The sequence below is a fragment of the Octopus bimaculoides genome, chromosome 17 (assembly GCF_001194135.2).
Source record: "Octopus bimaculoides isolate UCB-OBI-ISO-001 chromosome 17, ASM119413v2, whole genome shotgun sequence".
NCBI lineage: Eukaryota > Metazoa > Mollusca > Cephalopoda > Octopoda > Octopodidae > Octopus > Octopus bimaculoides.
This window is the reverse complement of record NC_068997.1, coordinates 31721758-31733878: the sequence shown is the minus strand read 5'-3', so window position 1 is coordinate 31733878 and position 12121 is coordinate 31721758. Positions and strand designations below refer to the sequence as shown.

Genomic DNA, 12121 nt, shown 5'->3' with positions numbered 1-12121 from the left:
ATATATATATATATATATATATATATATATATATATATATATATATACATAACCCACACATGTGCCTCCCGTCAGGGTTCATACTCTTTCAATCTGCATGGCAACCTCACTAGTGTCGGTAGCATTATAGGAACCACCCAACACATACTGTAAAGAGGTTGGGCTAAAGAAGAGCATCCAGTCTTAGAAACCATGCCAAAGCAGACACTGGAGCATGATGCAGTCCTTGAGCCCATCAAATCTTGTCAAATTGTCCAACCCATGTCAACATGAAACATGGATGTTAGACCTTTGGCATATACTGTGCTTGAGAAAACCTGTCAAGCCAAGTGAGATCATAGTTATGGTCAATGCCTCTGTTCTGTAACTGGCACTTGTGCCAGTGGTATGTAAAAAGCACCCACTACACTCTTAGAGTGGTTGGCATTGGGAAATGCATCCAGCTGTAGAAACACTGCCAAATCAGATTGGAACCTGGTACAGCTCCCCAGCTTACCAGTTTTCAGTCTAACTGTCCACCCCATGCCAGCATGGAAAATAGATGTTAAATGATAATGATGATTTATAATCAAAGATAAAAGGACCAACTCAAAACAACACTGAAAGCCACAAGACTTGAACCTAAATTATTTGAAAGCCCAAGCCAGAGATTGTACCATGTGGCAGTGTTCCATCACCAACAGAATGAAAATGTTCAAAGCCACCAGAAGAGAAAAGGAAGAAATCAAACACAGGACAGAGGGCTAAACAAAATCAGCCTCGTCCTCCACTAACATTACCATGCAGTCAATGCCATTCACTTTTCTATGCAGGAGTTAGTCTCCAGAGTCACCAACGCTATCACCATAAGAGAAGTATTCAGCAAAGAAGAAACCCATTTCTTGGATACGACATAAAGTCAATGATGGTGTGTGTGTGTGTGTGTGTGTGTGTGTGTGTGTGTACTCACACAAACACATACACATATAATAGTTAAATAATAACACCATCAGAGACATCAGGGCTGCACATGTATATTTTTTTGATAATACTTCACAATTAGTAATCTATTCTCTAGTATATCAAAAATTTGATTACGTTATGCTTTGCATATTTGAATTAGGTATCCAAATTCTCATTACCATAATTTGTTTTGAAATATTTGAATAAACCCAATTAGCTCTCAAGACAATTTGTCTTTATTCTGCCTGTAGATGTGCCAGAAATCTCATGTGATGATCAATTTCTTGGATGGAATCTGAAAGGAGTAAGTGCAGTGGTGGAAGGAGCAGCAGAAAAGTTTGTGGCTGAGAACCTTTGTAAGACATCAGGTATTTATAGTTTTAAGAGAATTTCATATGAGGCTGAGTAGTTAAGAAGTTTGCTTCCAGCTACATAATTTCGGGTTCAATTCCACAACATGGCGTATTTGTCAATGTTTTCTACTATAGCCCCAGGCTGACCAAATCCTTGTGAGAAGATTTGGTAGATGGAAGCTGAAAGAAGCCCATTGTGTGTGTGTGTGTGTCTTGACCTTGTGTGGTAGTCGAGTCATTGTCCTACATGCAATATCTTTCATTTCAAATAATCTGCAAAAATATGTTTGGCTGTGGGTGAAGTATTACCTTGCTTGGATACTGATAAGAGTTGGCAACAGAAAGGGTATTTGGCTTTAGAAAGTCTACATCAATAAACTCTGTCCAATCCATGCAGGCATGGAAAAGCAGATGATGATGATTACTTCACTGACACAAAAACTTTATTTAACAAAAACTTTAATCTTTTGGCCCCTTCTACTGCTTGACAACCAGTGTTGGTGTGCATGCATCCCCATAACTTAACAGTTTGGCAAAAGAACTGATAGAATAAGAACCAGGCTTGAACAAAAAATAAGTCTTGGAGTTGATTTGTTTGATTAAAACCCTTCAAAATGGTGTCCCAGCATGGGCACAGTCAAATGACAATCAAGTAAAAAGTAAAAGATAAAATATGTGTGTGTGCGCATGTGTGTGTTTGTTTGTTTGTTCCCCAAGACCACTTGACGACTGGTGTTGGCTTATTTACATTCCTATAACTTAGTGTCTCAGCAAAAGAGATCAATGGAATAAGTGGCACACTTCAAAAAAATAGTACTGGTGTCATTTTGTTTGCCTAAAAGTCCTCAGAGATATCCACTGCTTATTGTCCCACTGTTCGCTGTTGGAGTATTTCAAACGATCTCTATTATTAAATATAATAAATAAGGCAGTAGGTTGGCAGAATTGTTTGCATTCTGGGCAAAATGCTTAGTGGCATTTCGTTCATCCCTATGTTTTAAGTTCAAATTCCACTATGGTCAGCTTTGCCTTTCATCCTTTTGGGGTTGATAAAATAAGCATCAGTTGAGCTTTGAGATCAATGTAATCAACTTACCCACACCTACAAAAATTCTGGCCTTGTACCAAAATTTGAAACTGTTTTTAAGTGTACAAATGACTCTGACAGTTATCATTTCTAGATTGGTAACTTTACTCTACTTGGTGGTTACAGCGATGAAGTGTAGGTTGGTGAACAAAGTTAAAAATATTCCACTCCAATGAAGCCTTAATTATTATTCTTAAGTTCTTTATGAAATGGGAAGACTACTACAGCTCATAGAAATCAGGCTTAGCATCCATAGACCTGCCTCAAAAGTTTCCTCTTTTGAATTATGGTGTAAGTATTCTATAAACCTTTATATCATTAATGTAATATTACACACAAGCAGAGTCAGTATACATCTGTGTGTGGCGAGGCCAGACACCATATCCATGAATTATCTCAAGGTTATGGTAGAAAATACTTAGTCAAGAAGCCATACAGTAGGATTGAGCTTGTGACTCAATGCATCAAAATCTTTCCTTTATTTCTCTCAATTTTTGAAATTTTCCTGGTCTTTATTTGTATTGTTTTATATTCATATTTCCCATAATGTCATAAGGTGATAGATGTTTGCAATATTTTCTTTTATTACATATTTATGTATTTTTTGATTTATAACTTTACATCTGAACATCGTTGTGAAGTAGATTGTTATTAGTCAAACACATCAAAGCAGAATAATGAAATTTGAACATTACTTTTATAAAAAGAAGCAATGAAATTTTACTGAGTTTATGAAATCAGTGATTATGATCAGAACCACCTACAAAAAGAAAAAAAGAAGAAAAAAAATGAAATACAGAATAAAATAATTACTAAGAATGTAGACTAAATGCATTTAATCAGAGTAGTCATCATTAATTGGAGTATGTTTGGATTCAGTAAGGAGAGACTTTACAGGCTAACCATCATCAACTGAAATATGTTTAGATTCTGGGAAGAAAGACTATCTTTTAAAACAAAGCATCTGATGGAAAAACTCTTTTTCAGTTTAGTTTTCTCCTTATTATTGGTTTCAGATTCTATGGAAGAATCACTGCAGAAAACAGAAGAGAAGGTTCTAATGCAAGCATGCATTCGTTATCTTTCACCAAGACTTGAAACTCAACTTATTCCTTTTATGAAGAAACTTGCACATCATATATGGCCAAAGAGCTGTGAATATTGGTCTGAATTATTTGGAATTGATGGTATGGATCTGTGAATTATATCTCAGAGCAGCCCAAAAGCTTATTCTTGGGTTACATTATTGAAGTTTTAATCATTTGGAAATAATTCTGGTTTAAGCACCTCATATAAACCCCTCATAACTCTTTTTATTTTTTGGAATTTTCAGAAAATTTTTGTGAATTTGTGTTCTGGACACAGGAATTCATATGATTATGCAAAACCCAAAAAACAAAAAAATTTTTGTGTGATTCAAGGGCTATTTGACTGTTATTTGCAGCACATCTCAAAACCATTTACCTTCCTCATTTTCTTGTCACTTTGATATGTATTGATGTTTCCCAATATTTTTCTCCCCATAAACACATTTAATGGTCCATTGCTGGGATTTAAGCCAAAAATTTGAACTGTTCCAATGTCAAGCTCTGATTTAAAAGAAAAATTCAAAATTTTCTTTTTTTTAATTTGAAAAATTAAAAAAAAATTTTTTTCAAGATCATACAAATTCCTGTGTGTGGAACACAAGTTCAAAAAAATTTTCTGAGAATTCAAAACAATAAAAAATCTTATGAAGGTTTATATAGAATGTTTAAACCAGAATTCCTTCACAGTTAACCTAACATTAAGATTTACGTTAAGATTTACAAGGCTTTGAAATAAGTTTACTTTTAAACCAAACTCATTACAGCTATTTTTTATAATATTGAGCATTGAGATATCTGAATTACTAGCAAACTTTTTTTAGGCACAGATATGGCTGTGTAGTAAGAGGCTTACTTCCCAACCACATGCTTTCAGGTTCAGTCCTGCTGCATGACACCTTGAGCAAGTGTCTTCTACTATAGCCTCAGGCTGACCAAAACCTTGTGAGTTGATTTGGTTGACAGAAACTGAAAGAAGACTTTTGTATATATATGTGTGTGTGTATCTTTGTGATTTTCCTCCACCATTGCTTCATAATCAGTGTTGGTGTGTTTACATTCCCATAACTTAGAGTGTCAGCAAAAGAGACTGATAAAATAAGTACCAGGCTTTAAAAGAAAATAAGTACTGGGGGTTGATTAATTTGACTAAAAAAAATCCCTCATGGTGGTGCTCCAGCCTGGCTGCAGTCTAACTACTGAAACAAGTAAATGACAAATAAATGATAAACCTCTGATATTTTATCTCTTGAAGTCCTGTCAACCTTTTATATGTGATTTTATACCAAGAAATCTGCTAATCTGTACTACGTGATATCTGGAGACATTGCTAACTATAAGGGATATGTAAAAGTTAACCAGTTTTCTTGTATGTTGTTGTTGTCAGTAGACCTATAATCAGTGACATTCTAGTTGTGACCATCTTGTCATTTTGTTTATTTAGGACTATGTTGTGCAATATGCCTTATTTTAACACAATATGGTGTACTGTTTCTAGCATGTTAAACAACCATGGTAGACTTTGCTCCTTGTGACTTTTGGTTGTTTCCCTTCAGGGCAGTTGTTTTGAAGACACCGTGAAGACGAAGGAGGCTGTAACGAGGGCCCTGAACACCTTCACTTTGAAAGACTTCTATGGGGACTTCTCATAGTGGCTGGAGTGCTGTAACAAGTGCATTGAAATCAGAAGATCTTATATTGAAAAAGAGATTAGACTTTTGTACCTCTCTGAAATTGATAAATGTTTCTCCTGAAAAAGTCTCAAAATTTTTGGAATGTATTTTGTATGTGAAACCTAAAAGTGCTATCTACCTACTCTATGTAGTATCTAGAAATGCTATTAACCTACACTATGTGAAACCCATAGCTTCTCCCAACCTCCTTGGCATGATATCTAGATATACTACCAACATCCTCTGAGTGATATCTACAAGTGCCCCTAACTGCCTCTATATGGTGTCAAGAGTTACACCAACTCTCTTTATGTGATATCTGATACTGAATTCCACCTCTGACATGTAAGTCAATTCAAAGGATGATGAGTTATATGAAAGATTTGAAAAATAGTGAATATTAATAATTGATTCTTCTCATCTCCTTAACCTCCAATACTGGCATAAGGAATTAGTAATCACTGAATAATGAATAAGAAGAAATTTTCTTATAATAACCATATGACTACTAGAATTCCAAAAGGAAATGAATACATTATTTCCTATTAATTTTGGTTTTGATTTTAAACTTTTTAGTTAACTCTTCTCAAGATTCAAGTGAAAAGGCTTCATCTGATATCTGCAGAGATGTGGACTCATTAGCACATAATTTGTATACTTTGATAAAAGATGCAACATCACAGCTGAAATTGCAGGCATCTGATATATTTTGCACACAAGTCTCAAATCTTTGTCAGTTGACACAATTTCACTCAATGGTAAGATATGATTTTTATAGTTTATTGTTATTATTATTTTGAGTTTTAAGGCAGTAAGCTGGCAGAATAATTAGCTTACTGGGCAAAATGCTTAGCAGCATTTCATCTGAGTTCAAATTCTGCTGAGGTTGACTTCGTCTTTCATCCTTTCGGGGTCAATAAAATAAGTACCAGCTAATCACTGGTGTTCATATAATCAACTTAACCCCTTCCCCAAATCTGCTAGCCTTGTGCCAAAATTTAAAATCAATATTATTTTGAGTTTTCTTCTTCCTTCAGTTTTGCTTCCATTTTTTGCCAAGCGTCTTCTCAACATTTAGGGCAAAGAAACTCACTTTATACACTGATAGGCCATTAAAATAAACACAACATTTTGTTCATTTGCAAAATCAAATAAGTTATGTATAAAATATTAAAAAAAATTCATAAAATATTATTATTCTCACAGCGACAATGCTCTTCTCAGTACCTGTGATGTTTTTGTTAAAACAATCTGTTGCATTTCTTGCAGGTACGGTAAGCCAGGGATCAGCCTCAAATAATTTTCAGCTTCTATTTTGATCATTTCTAGTGCTCCTACAATTATTGGTGTTGTAGCTGCCTTGAAATGCCACATTTTCTTTTATTCCAATGGACAAATTTTTATATTTTCTGAGCTGTCAAATTCTTTTGCTGAGATATTATGATCACAAGGGATTCTCATGTTGATCAATAAACAGCCATTTTTATTTTGGTCATGTACAACAATTAGTTTATTAGTTTATTAGTTATTATGGTTTTGTCTGTATGTACTAGAAAGTCCCAGAGAATTGTTATATTTTCTCCTTCACTTACAGCCTCAGGGTGATGCTTGTCACCAGTTTCAGTTTTATAATGCTGATATATTAACCAGTGTAGATATTGACTAACTCTGTACTAAAACATCCAGAGATTAAGTGGTCCATTATTTCAATCTCATCATTGCAGAATCAGCACTTTGGATCTCCTCCATATTTCATCACATTAGCATGGTAGTTCCAGGTCAATAAGCTTTGATCTTGAACTGCAAAAATGAAATGTTTGCTTTCTGCCTTTAGCCCTGAGCTTCATAGTCTCTGATGAGTATGCTCCTGGTCAACATTAGCTTGTCTACTATGGATCACATATTTGCTATACAGAGGTTTCTGCTTCAGCCTACAAGCTAATTTTTCATTTGTAATTTTCTTTGCAACAACAGTTACTACATTTTCCACAGGCTGTTCAGCTTGGGTATCATTCATAAAATCAATTGCAAATTTTTTGCTCTCTTTCAAGATAGAATGTACCTATCATGATTTTCAATGAATTTTAACATCCTCTCGTTAGTTATTTCAAGATATTTAACAGTCCAATTGTGGTGGTTTTGTAAGAAAGAACAAACTGGATCAAACCTTGACCTTCTTCGGCTTGAGAAAGGTAAAGAAAATCCAAGCCTGCCTTTGGGCAGTGCATCTTATTACAAGTCAGCAGCTTATGTATTTTTCTATCAATTTTGGTTATTTTATTGATATTCCTGTTCAACACATCGAAGCTATAAGTAACAACTGGAACCGCTAAGGCTAACATCTTGTTATATGCATTTATCTCAAATTTCAGAACTCATATTCTTCTATAACTCTTCTATATCATTCCTTCCTGATCTCTTTCATGCTTGCAAGCTGAATGCCATAGCCTTCCTTTATTGCTAGGTATTTATAGGTTTGTTCCTGCTCAAATTCTTTTATAACTTTTTGACATTTAACTGAAGTGAATTTGAGTTTATTAAGAAAGTAGTATTGCCACTTTGGTTGCTAGGAAGTTACCTGTCTGAAAAATTTCTTCCTCCCATCCTGCCACCGATCTCAGAGCCCTTCTTCCTCTGACAAAACCATAAAAGAAAAAAAGTATAAATTATATAGAATCAGTTGAAAATTTTTTAAGACTAAATGTATACCATCAGTGTAGCTAATGCCATTTAAAGTAGTAGTATATTCTAGAGTCAGTAATCTAGGTGATTTTTCGATGTTGCTAGCTCTTGTTCAACCAAGACTGAGCAGACTTATGTCCAAAAGCATTCCAATTTTTTTTAAAGATATAAATATATCTAGGACTATACTGGCCCAATGCATGCTTTCTTTTATAAAATGAAAGGATTTGGTTTGAAAGAGTCTTAGCTGCTATTTCTAGAAGGTTAAGTGACATCACAGAGGTTCTTCAAGATAAGAGAACAACCCTTTTAATCAGAATGTGATCCACTAAATTCACGAGAAAAGACCTGTGGATCATTAAAATATAAATTCCCTTTTAATTGCATTAGAGAACACAGTAAGATACAAAAGTGGTTGTTGACCACCAAAGCTTTAGTATGGATCACTGCTGGTCCATCTAGCCTACATTATATATGACTAATTCAGATGAATTAATTACAGTTGGATTTAAGAATGTCTTTAGAGTTACTAGAAGTTTAGAAAACTTAATTTTCTGCTAAATATAAAGATATTTTTTTATCTCTGAATGGAAATGTTGGCAAAAATGTGAGACATGATGATAAGATTTTCAATACATAAGAGGGGAGGTAATAAAATGTGAGTTTACAAATGAAATTTGTGTGAAAAACATTGGTTACAACATGAGGCTGCTTGATTATCTGTCATTGTAGGTTCTAATCATTGGTCCTGCTGGATGTGGTAAAAGCTGTTGTATTGAGACCTTTCTGGCTACCAAGAACAACTATGGTCAATCAGTGTCTGTTAATGATGTGTTCCTCAAATCACAGAACTCAGAAGAACTTTTTGGTTATGTGGATCCTGAGACAAAGTATTATTATTATTGTTGTTATTATTATTATTATTATTATTATTATTATTATTCGCCTTACTGGCACATGTGCCGGTAGCATGTGAAAAACAACATTTGGGCGTGGTCATTGCCAGTGCTGCCAGACTGGTTTCCGTGTAGGTGGCACGTAAAAACACCTTTTGAGCTTGGCGTTGCCAGTACCACCCACTATACTCTCGGAGTGGTTGGCATTAGTAAGGGCATCCAGCTGTAGAAACTTTGCAAGATCATATTGGAGCCTGGTGCAGCCTTCTGGCTTGCCAGTCCTCAGTCAAACCATCCAATCCATGCTAGCATGGAAAGCGGATGTTAAGCGATGGTGATGATGATGATAATGATGATGATTCTGCTAAAGTTAGTTTTGTCTTTCATCCTTTCAGGGTCAATAAATTAAGTACTAGTTATGCACTTGGGTCGATGTAATTGACTATCCCCTCCCCTAAATTTCAGGTCTTGTGCCTTTAATAGAAAGGATTATTATTAATTATTATTATTATTATTATTATTGAGTTAGAGAGCACTGCAGGCAATCAAACTGATAATGTGGAACAAATATATGAAGCCCAATATACCCATCACAACTACCTGCCTAATATTATTATTATTATGCACTTTTTCTGTCTTTGCATTTTAAGTTCAAATTACAGCAAGGTTGACTTTGCTTTTTGTCCTTTTGGGGTCAATAAAATAAGTAGCAGTTGAATACTGGGATTAATGTATTTGACTTATCCCTTCCCCTAAAATTTCAGGCCTTGTTTCTATAGCAGAAAGGATTATTATTATTATCATCATTACACAAAATGTATAGCAGTATTTTGTCTATCTTTACATTTAGAGTTCAAATTCTTCTGAGGTTGATTTTGCCTTTCATCCTTCCAGGGCCTATAAAGTAAGTACCAGTTAAGCACTGGAGGCGATGTAATTGACTAGCTCTCTCCCCAAATATTTCAGGCCTTCTGCTTATAATAGAAAGATTTATAAAGTGGCAAGCTGGCAGAATCATTAGCATGCTGGGTAAAATGCTGAGCAGCATTTTGTCCATCTTTACGTTGTGAGTTCAAACTCTGTTAGGGTTGACTTTGCTTTTACCTCTCCATCAAAATTTCAGACCTTTGGAATTGGCAGAATTATTAGCATGTTGAGCAAAATGCTTAGCAGTATTTTGCCCATTGTTATGTTCTGAGTACAAATTCTGCCGAGGTCAACTTTACCTTTCATACTTTCGGGGTCGATAAATTAAATGCTAGTTGAACAATGGGGTTAATATAATTGACTTACCCCCTATCCCAAATTTCAGACCTTGTGCTTATAGTAGAAAGGATTATTATTATTATCATGATCTAGCACATCAGGCGAAATGCTTAGCAACAGTTTGTCTATATTTACATTCTGAGTTCAAATTCCACCAAGGTTGACTTAGCCTTTCATCCTTTTGGGGGTCAATAAAATAAGAACTAGTTGGAGGTCAATGTAATTGGCTAGCCCCATTCCCCAAAATTGCTGGTGTTGTGCCAAAATTTGAAACCGGCATCATCATTATCATCATCATCATTATTTTATATTTATTGTTGTTATTTCTGTTTGCCACAACAACACTACTAATGTTGCTACCATCAACTCTGTTGCAGCCAATACAATCACCCCACTTCCCCTTTTATTACAGACACACCATTATTGTCATACACCTGGATGACTACTGCTACACACTGTGAGGCAGGAGGAGAGTACTCTAGGTGGTCACTCTGACAAATATCTCCTTAAATCACAAAATACTATTTTATAGAAGGCAAGACACATTAGATAATGTATTGATTGAAATTCCATGTGTGAAGAAAAAAAAAAGATGAAATAGCTATGGTTGAGACACCTTTGACCCTATGTCAGTTCAATCAGGGTCTACCTGGGGTTAAATAACAACTATAACAACAACATACTACATCCCATCACTACCACCACAAACCCAGGGAGATATTTTATAATGAGAACTTTGCTGTTTTAGGTTATGGACTTGTGGTTTACTTCCAACTCTTCTTGGGAAAGTTTGTAGGGAAACACAAATGAAGAACTTGACTTTTGATGATAATTCTGAATATTTTAAAAACATTCATTTATTCAAATTTGATGGAATGGTAAGTGCTACATTTAAATTATATAATTCTGATTCTATTAAATTTTGAAAATCAAATGAATTTTAACAAACACTCGGTATATACTTTTTGAGGACACTCTGTGTGTGTGTGTGTGTGTGTTGGACTGTTGAAAATTTGAAGAATCCTGCAGGAAATTTTGGTCTTTTGTCACTGAAGTGTTTCTTGCTATAACAATAACTAATGGATGTAATATGTGTATCTAAATATACTTGCTGTGGAGAATATTTTGAGTAAATCGTTAAATTAATGAGATCGCATTCTCTGGAAGAATACTATGGTTTCAAGTCTCTTTAGATTCTCTTCAAACATAATATGTTTTATGAGAGAAAGAAATAATCTATTTTAACCTTTTACTTGTCAAAAGCATTTTCAAAGATTGTCCTAAATGTCTGAGCTTGTTTTTATAGACTTTATTTAGCCTGGGTTTCATACATTCTCAATAATATAAGATTTATTTTCCTGAGTCCCAAGTTACTCTAGTAGTTGAAAAACGTTGGGAGTGTGCATTATAAGATGATGCATGGATGCCAGGGAAATATGCCCTGTGTATCACGTGATATACCTAGGACAGGCACTGGGCTAACAGATATCCACCCATCCATCCATCCATCCATCTGTCCATCTGTATCTATCTATCTATGCATCCATCCATCCGTCCACACACAAATTTACTTTCTTACTCAGCCTGAGTAAAAAATCTATTGAAGCTAGCAACAGGTATACCGAGAGATAGCCTTTTAAGCAGACAGTGACAATTTATTGTCTTATTTACAGATATAGAGAGACAATTTGACAAATATGCATGAAAATTAATCTTGTGTGTGGTATTTGTGAATGAGAATAATGGATGAATATTAATTCCAGGCTCTAGTTTTGGTGAACTGTTTGATCAGATGTATGTGTTAAAAAATGATCAATCTTATTGAACCAATATCAGTAAATGTGGTTTTCATGACTCCTAAACTATCTAGAATTTAGAAAAAAAAAAAAAAGAAAAACGAATCTATACTTAGAAATTAATGGCTAAAAACTGACTTCTGTTGTTATTATTTAAAAAATTTTTTTAAGGCTGATGAAGCTCAAATGCAAACTTTGCAGACATTCATTGATGGAAATGGTACAGTGTTGCTGCCAAACTGTGAGAAAATATCCCTTACTAAGGAGTTTCTTTTCTTCTGGGAGGTAAGAAATACAAAAAGCTATATTGGAAATTATCTAGTCAAAACTGATACGGAACC

General features: G+C 34.6%; 1 protein-coding gene across 1 annotated transcript in view; it reads left to right on the top strand.

The window, feature by feature from the left end:
• The window catches only part of LOC106883723 (dynein beta chain, ciliary), a 273290-nt gene that overhangs the window by 75291 nt on the left and 185878 nt on the right, over positions 1-12121 (top strand). The window contains exons 23-28 of the mRNA XM_052974147.1: positions 1194-1310; positions 3399-3569; positions 5717-5898; positions 8555-8712; positions 10733-10862; positions 11952-12065. Of these exons, the coding sequence (XP_052830107.1) occupies positions 1194-1310; positions 3399-3569; positions 5717-5898; positions 8555-8712; positions 10733-10862; positions 11952-12065 (872 nt within the window). The remainder of the gene's footprint in view (positions 1-1193; positions 1311-3398; positions 3570-5716; positions 5899-8554; positions 8713-10732; positions 10863-11951; positions 12066-12121) is intronic.